Source organism: Callithrix jacchus, chromosome 12, assembly GCF_049354715.1.
Source record: "Callithrix jacchus isolate 240 chromosome 12, calJac240_pri, whole genome shotgun sequence".
NCBI lineage: Eukaryota > Metazoa > Chordata > Mammalia > Primates > Cebidae > Callithrix > Callithrix jacchus.
The window spans coordinates 109,940,556-109,954,782 of NC_133513.1; the positions used below are offsets into that span (position 1 = coordinate 109,940,556).

Below are 14,227 nucleotides of genomic sequence, written 5' to 3' on the forward strand. Positions count from 1 at the left end.
GGGAGAAAAAGAAGGGAAAGGAGAAGCAGAAGGCAAAGGGGAGATTCTGTGTTTCATCAAGATGATTCCTTGTGCTTCACATTGTCTTTTTTGGATCTCTAATTACTTTAGAAAACTAAGTTAAAGAGTTAAGGTTTTTCTGCAACTATCTGCCTTCCTGTTTGCTTTTGAAGCCTTAATCACTCTGATGAAATGAATATTATTTCACAATCAGAATGACTATTATTTCACAGTGACCTGTGATCCTATTTTGATTGTTTTGAATCTTTTTTACAAACTTCTCAAAATCAAATTGTAAATTAAGTCTTTTTGACCTTCAACTAATTTTGGGATTTCCAGAGGGCTCCACAGAAATCTGAAAGTGACATATTAAACCCATTAAGCTTATTCTGCATGTTAAGTGAGAAACACTGTCAAATAATATGTAATGCCAAGATTTGAATTATTATTTGTATGGATATGGTATTCATGTGTTTCAGAACTATGAGATTCCCAGAAATCTAATATGCTATCTGTCATAATTCTGATTATGTTAAATTTCTGTATCTCACAACCAATCAAATTTCCTTGTCAACTGCATCATTATCATAATGAACTCCCATCATATCTTTAACCATGGCCATTTTAAGTCTTGTTGTCCACATTCATAACTGCTTTATTTTGATGCTTTCTAAAAGCTTTTTGCAAGCAATTATAATCCTAAAGTAGTGGGTCTTCAAGGAGGTATATGAGAAGAACAAAAAGAACTCTGACATGTACTCTGCCTGCCCCACTCCAACTGAAGATACTTGGAACCTAAGATTCATAAACCTTCTCAAATGCCTGCCTTCCAGACTCAGAAGCTAATTTATAGACTGCTCTAAATATTAACCTTGCTTTTTCTTTCTTTTTCTCCATAGAAATGTCTCTTATTAGGTATTTGCATGCTTATGCCATATAGAGAACATTAAAGAGATCTCCCATAACCTTAAAATAAAACATGACTGTTTACCTAAAATAACCTAGTCTCAGGACTAAGAGACTGACTCAGTAAGATATGAGACAATATGCTTAAATCTGTTCTTTTCTGCTGGTTCCAATCTGATAACTTTAAGGAAATACCAGTGGACTGAGTATGAATTCCAGAACTTTAAAGGGGAAACTAAACTCCTAAAATTGCTAACTTGGAGCAGATTTAAGACTGAATTACATGGGACTAAAATGATGAGGGATTGTGATTTTTATGACTTTTTTGTTCAGGACACTATTGATTTTTTATTTTCCAGATTTAAGAAAACATTTTCTTCTTTTGCGCTATCTATAGCTTAAAACAATTTTCTAAAGTATACTTTTGCAAACAAAATTGAAACATTTACTTTCCTTCCTTATCTGATCCCTCCAATATTTGGAAACTATTCATGAGTATTCTTATTCTTAGGATAATACAGGCATTTACATTCAATAAGAATCCGTTCTTTTAACAGGACACAACCGAAAATACTGGTTATATTGCCAAAATTTTCATGGGAATGTCATATTTTCTGATATGACCAGACAGTGTTTGGGAACTGAGGTCCCTAAAGGAACCTCAGTTTAATGGCGCCAATAAAGGCACCTTGGAAAAACTGGCCTTGTATCTTGAATACGTGGTTCAAATAGTTGTCTTATAGGTGGGTAAAGAATGTCACTTCCTGACAGGAACATCAGTATATTTTGGAAATCTAGGGAAGAGAGGTATCTACCCAATACTACAGGTATAGGCACAATCTGAGGGTGAGTCCCGAGCTTCATAGCCTAAGGAGGTACTTTTTTAAGCCTAATCTGGGATTCCTTATAAAGAGTTCCAACAAATCAAATTTTTAAAAAGCGTACATAGTCAATCACTATTCTTGCTGAACTTACGTAAATAATTAGGCCAAGTATAACAGATAAAAATGAATTTTACAAATAAACGGGTCTTATCGATTCTCTTTGGTAGAAATGAGTGTGAGAGAGAAAAAAATATTTTCAGAAAATAATAGTTTAGAAATGATAGTTCACCCATTACTACATTCTAGGCCTGTTCATTGTTTTTGAGATTTTATTATTTACCTGCAGTCTGGAATGGATCCTGAATTCTTCTAGTTTTTTCTAATATCTGGCTGTGAGTCTCCAAACTAACATTTCCATTTCCAATTTTTCTCCCACCTTTCTGACCTGGAATCACTTTCTAGCCCTGTTCATTGGTTTTGATACTTTATTATTTACCTGCAATCTGGAATAGATCTTGAATTCTTTTAGCTTTTTCTTATATATAGCTGTGAGTTTCCAAACTAACATTTCCAATTTTTCTCCCTCCCTTCTAACCTAAAATCACTGAAATTAAAATTGGGCTTTTCCTGAAGCTCTGCAAGCTAAAGCTGGACAACTTGATAGAAACATCATTGAAATCACCACAACAGCTTTTATATAGACAACGTTTATGGTATTTAAACTACAAACAAGAAAATCTATCAGATTGCAACTGCCTGCCCCACTCCAACTGAAGACACTTAGAGCCTAAGATTTATAAATCTTCTCAACGGCTGCTCTCAGACTCAGAAACTAATTTATAGATTGCTCTAAACATTGACCTTGCTTTTTCATAGGAACATCTTTTATTAAATATTTGTATGCTTACACCATATAGAGGCCTAACATTAGAGAGATCACCCTTAACACCACCCTTGAAATAAAACAACTGTTTACCTAAACTAACCTAGTCTCAGGACTAAGAGACCGACTCATTAAGATATGAGACAATATACTTAAATCTGTTCTTTTCTGCTGGTTCTAATCTGGTTTTCTTCCCCTTTGCCAATCACTTATCTCACAGCCAAATCTCTCCAAAGCTACCAACCTGGCACATAATACATGAGACTTTCTGAAAGTAAAGTTTCAAAGGGGGGAACTGAATGAACCAGACTGTCTCCCCAAAATATGAAAGACCTTTGAGCTAAAGATAATTAGGACGCAGGAGAGCTCTCTGCCTTCCCTCTGTCTAAAAGCAGAACACAGAATTACAAAGACAAAAGGTCTATCTTCTCCCCATTTCCTACCTAAAAACAAGGCACACATTCTCTTTTATAACCCACATCACCTCAGATATGGTGGCAGAGAAATCTGTGAGTAGAGTTTACCCCAGGAGTTTCCCCATAAATTCGCCTTCCCATATCCTCCTGCCCTTGGAAGCCTGGAACTGCTTTCCTTTATCCTAACTCTTTCCTAAATGTATTGTTCTTTGTTGAAGACAGTATGTTAAGCCACTGCTTATTTTTCTCCCTTGCAATGTGCACTGCATGCATTAAGAAACTTGTTTGTTCTTCTCTTGTTCATCTGTCTTTTTTCACAGGTATCTGTCCCAATTATGAACTTACAAGATTTGAGGGAAAAGTTATTTTTTCTCCCCTTCAATCCTTAGGTATCTCTTGATGATGACAGTTTCTCAGACTTCACTCATTTTTATGACCTTGACAGTTTGGAGAAGTGCTGATCAGGTATTTTCTAGAATGTTTCTCAATAGGAATTTGCTGATGCTTTATTCATGAGTAGACTGGGTTTATGGTTTTTTAGGGAAAGACCACAGAGGTAAAATGCCAATTCATGACATCATACTATCCTGCTATCCACACAACTTATCACTGTTGATGTTGGCCTTGATCATCTAGCTGAGGTAGTGTTTGTCAGCTTTCTCCACTGTAAAGTTACTCTCTTCCCCCTTTTCCATGTTGTAGTCTGAGGAAGGAATTTACTATGTGCTGCCCACAGTTAAGAATCAGGGAGTCTGATACACCACTTTGAGGGGGAGTGTCAACATAAATTATTTGGAATTGTTCTGCATGGGAGATTTGTCTTTTCTCCCCATGAATTTATTTAATCATTTATTTATATCAGTATCAACAATTATCCAATATTCCATTGTTCAGAGTTCCGTCTTTGACCATTGGAAGTTCCTTCCATTGGCTCTGATGTCTCTCTGACAGACAGCAGTTTCCCTCGTACCTACTGTTTCACTGTCCAGGGTTTCAGTTACCCATGATCAACAATGGTATGAAAATAGATGACTACAGTACAATAAGACATTTTGAGAGAGAGAGAGAGAGACCACATTCACATAACTCTTATTACAGTATATTGTTATAATTGTTCTTTTATTATGAGTTATTGTTAATCTCTTGTTGCCCCTAATATATAAATTAAACTTTATCACATGTATGTATGCACAGGAAAAAAATTTTGTATGTATAGGGTTTGTTATTATCCATGATTACAGGCACCCAATGCAGGTGTTAAAACATAGCTTCCACGGATAAGTGGGGACTACTGTATCTCCATCAACATGGGTTTATTAGTTGGTGCACTTCCATAGTTTCCAATACTACAAGATACTCTAGGCTCATCTCCTATATTTCCTGCCCCTTTCCTAAAATTGGCCATTTCTCCTAAGAACCCTGTTCATTTTATTAGAGAATGGCATTAGAAGCCAAATTCTGAGCTCTAGATGTGCTCATTAATTCTGGTGCATCTAGGCTCTCTCAGCTGACAGAGCAAGAAAATATATGTATATACTAACCAAAATATATAAATATATCTATAAATATTTCTATGTGTAAGTGTAACCATCCATATCTGTATTAAGCTAAACATGAGTTCATACTGATGTCTCCAACTCTAATCTATTACCAAGAGCATTTTTTTTTTTTTGGGCAAGAGCTGGGGTCTCATGATGTTGCCCAAGCTGGCCTGAAACTCCTGGGCTCAAGGTATCCTCCTACCTCAGCCTCCCAAAGTGCTGGGATTATAGGTGTAAGCCAGCACAACCAGCCTGGAAGCATTATTTGTAATAGCAAAAACAAATAAAGATAGATAGACATCTCCATCCAGGGGACATTAAATACATTGTGATAGATCTGTACATTGAACATTAGTCAATCAATTTTTAATGATTCAACTCTACATGTACTAATACAAAAAATTACATATTAGATTATATATATGCACATAAAAACACAATTTCTGGAAGGAAAGAATACAAAAGGTTAACAGTGAATAACTTTGAGAAATGAAACCATAGATAACTTCGAGAAATAAAAGTGAAAACAAATGGTTGCCTTGTTTTAAAGTGCAAACTTGGTTTTACATCAGTATTTTTCAAAGTGTGGTACAGGGGCCAGCTACATCTGAATCACCAGGTACATATCAACAATGCATTTTCCTCCTAAAGTTAGTGAACGGTTGCTAAAGGACAGCATTTGGGCAACGCCTCATGAGATGGACATGCAGAATGGACTAAGGAACTATGTCTCCCAGTCAGATATTTTGAGTAACATTATTAGAAATGAAAATGGGGTCACAGCATGCATTGTCAATGTGGTGATATCCTCAAGAAGACAAGAGAAAAGATTTTGGATATTACAATGGCTTATGGTCCTTCAGAGGGTCACAGTGCACAAAATGTCTAAAAAGTTTCCTTAGGAGAGGGATAATAAAGATTGAGAAACAATGGATCAGATAGAACAGGTAACTGTACTTTTCACTTTACACCTTGTTTTCTATAAGCATATGTCTATTTTTACATTTATTTGAAAAAACGATTCACAGCCAGGTAGCATGGCTCACGCCTATAATCCTAGCACTTTGGGAGACTGAGGTGGGTAGATCACCTGAGGCTGGGAATTCAAGACCAGCCTGACCAACATGGCGATACCCTGTCTCGACTAAAAATACAAAATTAGCCGGGTGTGGCAGTGCATGTCTGTAATCCCAGTTACTGGGGAGTCTGAGGCAGGAGAGTCGCTTGAACCTGGGAGGCCAAGGTTGCAGTGAGCCAAGATTGCACCAATCCAGCCTGGGCAACAAAAGTGAAATTCCATCTCAAAAAAAAAATAGTGATTCATATATATAATGGAAGTATTAGGTAACAGCAAAATTCTTACTAGGAGACATAGCTCCTTAGCCCATGCTGCATGTCCATCTCATGGGGTGGGGGGTGCTGTCCAACTGCTGTCCTTCAGCAGCCATTCACTAATTCTAGGAGAAAAACGCATCGGTGATAAGTATCTGGTGTTTCAGATGTAGCTGGCCCCTGTACCACACTTTGAAAAATACTGATGTAAAACCAAGTTTGCACTTGAAAACAAAGCAACCATTACTCCAAACAGCTTTCTATTGGCTGATCTCATACATGTCCAAGATTGTCAATAATTTCGTTTTTCCAGACTGATATGGTCATTGTGGTAGGCAATAGTTTCATACTGTTTTGTCAAAATAATACTCGTTACTTCCTGGCATAGAAGCCAAGGGAATACTGGATATACCTTTTAATTCCTAACTTGCTGTAAGAATAAGCTTGACTAGATTTCCATCTGAATCTTAAGAATCATCTCAATAATCTTAAGGAAAACAATTCTAACTCTAAAGGTAAAAGGAGGTTTAAAATTGCTTTAAAGCCAAATACCTCCCCATAGAAAATCCATTTTAAATACTGTTAGCCCCAGAATTGCCCATTACTTTGGTGATGGTGGTGGTGGTGGTTTTGGTCTTATGTTAGTATATCCCTATTATTAAAAGCCAATTGTCTTCAAAATTTCATCCACTTGAAAGTGACATGGCACTACTATACTCAACAGTTTAGCAGACATGTGTTGTATGTGTCTGCCCAGTCTGCATCCTCCTGGTAGTGGCACCCCATTCTGTTTTGGACAACTATAGCAATCTTTGCAGAGGCTGCCAATTAAAGTATCCTGCCCTCCCGTGGCCAAGGTATTTGAATTTATGAGATTGGCCAAACTAGGCCAGTCAGACACTCTTCCTGGAATTCACATGCCTGGCACCATCTCCAGACCAGGAACTCCTCACCAGCAAGGGCAAGGTCTTATTCAGCTCTGTCTCTCTGATGCCTAGCACAGTGCCTGGCTATGAATATTCAATGCATGTGGGCTGAATGAATTACACAGAAAATCATGCACCTTAAACAAATGCTGAACTAAGTCTATCATTTTCCCACTGAATTCCGGAGGGGGAGCAAATTGTATGATGTTTTGAAAGGGAAATATCCACTTTAGTAGCTAGGAAATATGCCTTGGAAATAGTATCCAAAGTTGCCATTTCTCCGTGCATTAAATATGTCAATCAGTCCAATAAAATAAAGCCCCCAAAAAGACAAAAGGAGAATTACCTCATTACCTCAACATCTGCTTGAACATAAGCAATCACATACTGGCTAATCTTTTTTAAAGGGACATAATATAACTTTCTAGAAAGACATAATATAGCTAATTATACCATTCACTAGGAGGGAACATAAAATGTTTTGAAGTAATTCAGAAGTGGGTGTGATTTATAAGACATAGAGCTTAGGGAATGGTAAGTATAAATTAGAGATTGTTCATATTATGACAGACTCCGTCATTACATTTCACAACTTTTGTCAAAAGCAACCTTATTCACCACACCACTAAAGGCTTCACATTAGGGAAGGCTGCTGTCAGCTTTGTGGTTTAGATTAGACAGGAATCTTCTTTCTGAACACTCCCCTGGAGAACCAGTTCAAATTTTAGACTTAAAACTCACTAAGGCACGGGGAAATGAAGAGAGATTGTTTAATGGGTACAAACATACAGTTAGACACAAGGAATAAGTTTGAACACTTGACAGCAAAGTAGGGTGACTACAGTTAACAAAGATGTAGTGTATATTTCCAAAGAGCTAGAAGAGAGGACTCGAAATGTTCCCAACTCATAGAAATGATAAATACTGGAGGTAATGGATACCCTAAATACCCGGACTTGATCATTATACATTCCAAGCATGTAACAAAATATCCCATGTATTCTATAAATATGTATAAGTATCATGTATCAGTTTAAAAAAACTAAGGAAGGACCCATATGATGAAACCCGAGTGGCCAATGAGCACGTAAAAAGGTTTCAAACCTCACTAATAACCAGAGCAATGAAAATTTTAAAAGGTACCATTTTGCCTATTAGATTGGCAAAAATCAAAACCTCGTCAGGCTATTAAATTAATAAAGATGCTGTTAGCCAGAGTTGACCAGTGTAGGGGAAATGGGTACTGCTGAAGGATATATTTGAACTGGTATAATCATTTTTGGGGGTACTTGTGTAACGTCTAGCAAAACTGTATGTTCATGCTCTCTAATCCAACAATTCCATTTCTAAGAATCGATCCTATAAAAAAAGTAATTTTACATTTATTCATATGATTATTTTATTAGTAACTGTCTTCTCTTCTGGACAATTAATTTGGTAACAAGGACGGTTTAGTTTACAATTTATACCCCTTATTACCTTTGATATGCACTTAATCAAGGAAATGTATCTTCTAAAAATACCAATGCCGTGGATTTGTTTTCTAGTACAATGCAACAGGAGAAAGAGCTAGAAATTTAGAAATTCTTTTTCTTGGGCCTCAAACCCAACACGGGAATGGAGAATGTGTTCTGAAATCAAATAGAAACAATTTTCAGATTCTCTAGATTGTTAAGCTACCCTTGAATTACATACAAAATGAAAAGATAATTTTTTTATTATCATTATTTGAAAACTGACCATCCATAAGAAGATCTGATATTCACTGATAAATATTACCTATAACGAAAGCTCCACAAATCTAGAATATGAATCAAGTTTTAATGTTATGGGTTGGGGGAAAGGTGTTATTAAATATAAAATATCAGTAGAATCTGGTCCCTCACTAGAACACCTGAGTAATTTCGGATAAAGGAATTCTGTCCACCCACTAAATTCACTGATGCTTGTGACTCTATGACCTCAGGCTAATCTAGGATGCCAGGTGAAGGTGCTGGGAAGGCAAAAGAGACTAACATTTATCCAGCACTTTCTAGATGCTGGATATTACAGAGGAATGTTATGTCCATTTCAGAGGTTAATTTCCCCCAAGGTCACACAGTAAACAGTAATGGTGACATCTGTTTGCCAGAGAGTGACTTCAGAGGAATCCAGGTGCGCTTCCCAACGGTGTTTGTGGTTTTAAGGAAGAACAGGTAAGAGTACTGGAGAAGACCTCAGGAAGTTCTCCAGTTTCGCCCTCGCCTTTAGTCAGGTCAGCCTTGATTAACCAGAAGACAAATTCACAGAGCTGATGAATTGGACCAAGAGAAGTGAAATAACTGGAACTAAACACCAGGTTTTGCCAAAGAGCGGCTTCCATTACACGGTCATGTCAGCAAGTCATTCAGAAAAGTACATGTTCCTACACAGTTTTACTTCCTTGAAATCTGTATAGTTTCTCTCGACCCACATTCGCAGACCACCCTTCGGTCAGGGTAATAATCATTGTTTCAATGTGTTAGGTTAACATTTGGTGGTTGATCTGGTTTGGTTCAGAAGTGTGGTAACTAATGAAAAAAAAAATATTGACCAAAGCAGCTCTTTATTAAAGAATAATCCCCATTTACCAAGCAGTACAGAAATGTGTACGTATGGCCTGGCTCTCCCGCGCCCAGCGTCAACCCCGTTAATTCTGGAAGCCCAACACCGGCAGCATGTTGACCTTGCTGACTAATAAACTGCTAAAATTGAGAAGTGATAAAAACAAAAATTATACCCTGAAAATTCCAGCTGCGTAAGGAAAGAGGAACTAGACCGAACCCAAAGAAAGGGCTGGGAAGGGTGTGAAACAGCACTACAGGCCACTCGGCGCCAACAAATGTGTAAGGGTGGGGCCAAGCTAGCTGAGCCGCCCAAAGCTGCCAAAATACCCTGCCCCACCCGCTTCTTCCTAAAGGAGGGTGGCACTGTGCAACCTCGTCCGCGCTGAATCCTCGTCCCTTCCCCCAGGCCCCATCGCCAGCAAAACGCTACCGGCGGGCAGCGCGTCTCATGCTGCGGGGCCTGACTCGCCCGGACACTCGGCGTTATCCTCGGCCTGGGACTTCCCAGGCGCGCGGGCCACGGAGGACGCTTCTCCGCGCGTGACGGAGCTACCGCGTTGACCACGACGGCCGCCACGTCTCCCGCGCGGCTTCCACCTGCCCCGGCCCCAGCGCCCTGGAGCCGTCCCCGCCCACGGGCCGCGGCTGCCCACACCTGGCGCCCGCGTGCTGCCTACCTTGCTCCTTCAGACTGGTGATGAGCTGCAGCTGCTTCTCCTCGTCCGAGCTGTTCATTTTGGCGGGTGGGGCCGGGAATAAAAGGGAAAGAGGGAGCGGCGAGGGGCACACGGGAGGAGGGGGAAGAAAAAGCAAGATGCCGGTGGCGTGCGGCTCCACTACCCGGAAGTTGGATCCGCTCCCGCTCCTCCTCCTCCTGGCGCGGAGCGCGCGAGTGAGATCATCCCCACGCACCTACTCGGCGGCTGCGGCCGCTTCACCTGCAGGCGGGGCGGGACCGGCCCGGCAGCCCTGGGCAGGGAGTGGAGAGGCGGGGGCGGGGCGGCAGCCGCGATCCCAGCCTGTGGCGGTTGGTGCCGCAGGACGCGCTGGTGGGAGGGCTGCGGCCCTGCGTGGGGTCGCCTCTGACTCGCTCCGCACCCTTTTCTCCGCCTCCACCCTCAGGCTCAAGGACGCGCGTTCAAAGAAAACGGGCCGTGGGTTCGCAGCGTGTGTGGGAACTCCACTTTGGACGCTGCCCGGGGGTCGCTCCCCACGAACAGCAGATGTGGACCGGGACGCAATGGGCTATGGACGCCTAGGCTGCTTCTCCAATTCTCCTGCGGTGGACTCGGGGGTGGGGTTGCAAAACCTAGCTGCCCGCAGGGGCGGGTCCAGGGTCGTACATTTGGCACCTTGAAAAGCAGACAAGGACCGAAACAGGCCGCCCAGCTACTTAAATGACCATGCCGTGAATGAAGGAGGGCCACAGCTAGCTTTACCCCATCGCACCAGGTTTGCCAGGTGGTCAGAACGCGCACCCTGCCGCACGTGGATGGTGGGGCCTGGAGGCCCCTTGCAGATCATCTGGTTGGTGACAGCATGACCTTCCCTTTAGAGAGGGTGCCACTGCGGTGAATGCCGAAGGTCACGCAGCCCCCGGGCAGCAGAGGCTGGCAGTTAAGCCAAGCATTTGTCCCACTTCACTGCCCTCTGAGCTATGTGAACTCATGTCTGGGTTAGACCATGCCCAGCAGGCTTGCATTGTTTCAAAGGCGCCTCTCCCCAACCCCTAGTTGCTGGCTAACCTTTGGTCAAGTCTCCTGCATCTTTGAACTTCATCTGAAGAATGGGAAGAATAGTGATACCTACTCTCCAGGAAGAGTTGTAAGGATTTAATAGAGAGGAAGATTAACAAAACACCAAGTTCGGAATTTATAATGCAGTAGTTTTGTTTTGTTTTTTTTTAAGATTACGGGTCTGTGAGAAAGGGGCTGTGGTTGCTAACTATAAGCTGAAGGATGCAGTTCTTTTACACTCATCATTAAGCATGAGAAATAAGTCCCAACTGAATTAGACTTACAGCACAGCTTGGTTTTTCTCACTACCTTTAAGCTCTTAGTTTAGGTACACCATCAGCACCGTGCCCCTCTTTCCTCAATTGATGTTTTATGGAAGTGCCCAGCTCCATTTATTGTGTTCGTTTCTTTCTCCCTGATAGTTATAGATTGAGGTTGAGATATAGGTAAATCCTGTAACTAGTGTCTTTCTGATACTCATTACTACATGCTAACTCAAATTAAAACAAAAAAAATGGTAGCACTGCTTTCTTTCTCTTTCTCTAAACTTGGCAATATAGTATGTTAGCACCGGCGGTTTAGGGGTATCACCTTAGGTAAAAGGGCAACACAGTATTTTTTAATACAGTGAATTAAAATGTTTAAACTTCAAAAATAATTTTAATATGGGATTTTATTATTCAGCGATTTTCCTAGATTTGCATAAGATAATTCAAGATAGTTGCAGATAGCTGCCATGAAGATCCCCAGAAGATAATGAAAGGGTCTTTGCCCTAGTATTACATCTTAGTTCTCAGAGTTGAAAGAAGGCCCAGGAAACTTGAGATGATTCAGACTCAACTATATGAAAAAATGAATATGTGCTGCCACCAGGTATTTTATGGAAAGATAATTCCCTTCCAGAAAAAAAAAAAGTCCAGGAGATTTGGGTGAAAAATAATGGACAGTTAGCTTTTGTCCAGCAGTCAGGGAACCTGTTAAACCTGTCGAGTCATCTTGACTCATTCTCTCACACTACCGAATATAAGCAGAGTGCCCATTAAATTTTTGGCTTAGTTCACAAATTCCATTTTTTTTAAAAGGCTGATTTGTCTATTCCAATTACACAGTAGTTAGATAGTATTTCTGGAGTTTAAGAATGAGTTAATTATCAAATCTATAATCAAACTAAGTGTTTTGGTTCCACACTAAATCTGCAGCCTTTTGCAATGAATCCTATTTATCCTCCTTAAAACTAGAAAAGGCTCCTGAGCCAAGATCCTGCCACTGCACTGCAGCCTGAGTGACAGAGCAAAAATCCACCTCAAAAAAAAAAAGGCTCCTGAAATACAATATTGAATTCACTTGAGGGCATGGTATGAATTATTAGTATGGCTATTAGAGTCCTTATTGAGATTCAGATCTCCCATTACACTATGGTTTATTTATATGATATGAATATTGATGGAAAGGGTAGAAGTAAGAAATTAGTTTTTGTTCTGTTTAATAACATGCATAGAGATTTATGTTGCAGGCATCACTTTGGAGTTATTATTGACCTCCAAATAACATGTCATTTAAAATCCTTAAAAATGTGTGTGTGTAACACACACACACACACACACACACATATACAAATATGTATGTAGGGAGAAATGAGAGACTTTTAAAAAATTAATTGGAAGGATACGTACCAAACTCAGGATAATGGCTGCCTCTAGGAATAGAAAGTAGGGGAACAGGACCAAGGTGTGGGGGTTGGAGTGTGAAAGTACAGTGGTCAAGAAGGATTTTCTCTTTAATCTTTAATTTTTCAGGTAGTTAAAGTAAAATCACATATGTCATCTTTTGAGGTATACAGATAAATAAGATTAAAATACAATGGGGGAAAAAGGTTCACTCTCTTTGATCCACTAATTCTATATTAGGGAATCTATACTAAAAGGCTTATGTACAGAGCTACTTCAGGTAATGTTAATTATGATATGAAAATGGCAACATTGGAATATTATTTAGCAATAAAAAGAAATAAAGTATTGATCTATGGTACAACACAGATGAAATTTGAAAACATTATACTCAGTGAAAAGTAGATAAGCAAAGCCCAGATATTACATGATTGCATTTGCATAAAATGATCACAACAGGCAAATCCATAGAGGCAGAAAGTTGATTAGTGAGTATCTACTGAGGCAGGGTGAAAGTAGGGGAGGGCTGGGAGAAAATAAGGAGTGGCTGCTGGTAGGTGTGTGGTTAATTGTTGGGGTAATAAAAATTTTCTAAAATTGTAATGGTTGCACAATTCTCTGAATATACTCAAAACTATAGAATTATACATTTTAAGTGTACTCTTTAAATGGGAGAGTTTTATGGCATGTGAATTACAGCTCAATAAATCTGTTATATTAAAAAACAGATTTTTAAGGGGAAGAAAATTTTTACCTTAATATACTACTTAGATAAGTTTATTAAATATATAAATCTCTTCTACAAATATTCTTAATGTTCAAGTATTTGTATATGTGTTTGTTCTACTTTTTATCAAACACTACTTCATTATGCTTTAGCTTATACCAACCTAATCTGCATATTTATTCCATGTCATTCCTTTATATCAATGAATATACTTAGCCATTCTCAAATTCTTAGATATTTGAGTCATTACTAGAATTTGTATTTATAAATAATGTAACATTAATGCAAGGACCATGCAGAGGCATATCATAGTTGAACTGCTAAAAACTAAAGATAATATTCAGGTCTTAGAAGCAGCCAAAGAAAAATACATATTACATACAGGAAAACAACAATAAAAGTGACAGCAATCTAAGAGCAGTGGTTCATGTCTAATCCCAGTACTTTGGGAGGTCGAGATAGGAGGATTCCTTTACACCAGGAGTTCAAGACCAGCCTGGCAACAAAGGCTTGTCTCTACACACAAAAACAATGTTTTTAATTAGCCAGGCATGGTGGTACATGTCTGTAGTCCCAGCTACTCAGGAGGCTGAGGCAGGAAGATCACTTGAGTCCAGGAGTTAAAAGCGATAGTGAGTTATGATCGCCCCAATGCCCTCCAGCCTAAGGGACAGAACAAGACCC

The 14,227-nt window shown here is 39.6% G+C and overlaps 1 protein-coding gene across 9 annotated transcripts in view; it reads right to left on the reverse strand.

The window, feature by feature from the left end:
* SHTN1 (shootin 1) overlaps positions 1–10,403 on the reverse strand; it is a 120,023-nt gene extending 109,620 nt beyond the window's left edge. For 8 of the 9 annotated variants that reach the window (XR_013525136.1, XR_013525134.1, XM_003734524.6 and 5 more), the window contains exon 1: positions 10,091–10,403. Coding sequence is in view for 3 of the 9 variants with exons in the window: in XM_003734524.6 (XP_003734572.2) it covers positions 10,091–10,148 (58 nt within the window). In the remaining 6 variants the exon portion in view is untranslated. The remainder of the gene's footprint in view (positions 1–10,090) is intronic. The other variant, XM_054243343.2, reaches the window with a different exon arrangement.
* Positions 10,404–14,227: the final 3,824 nt, after the last annotated feature.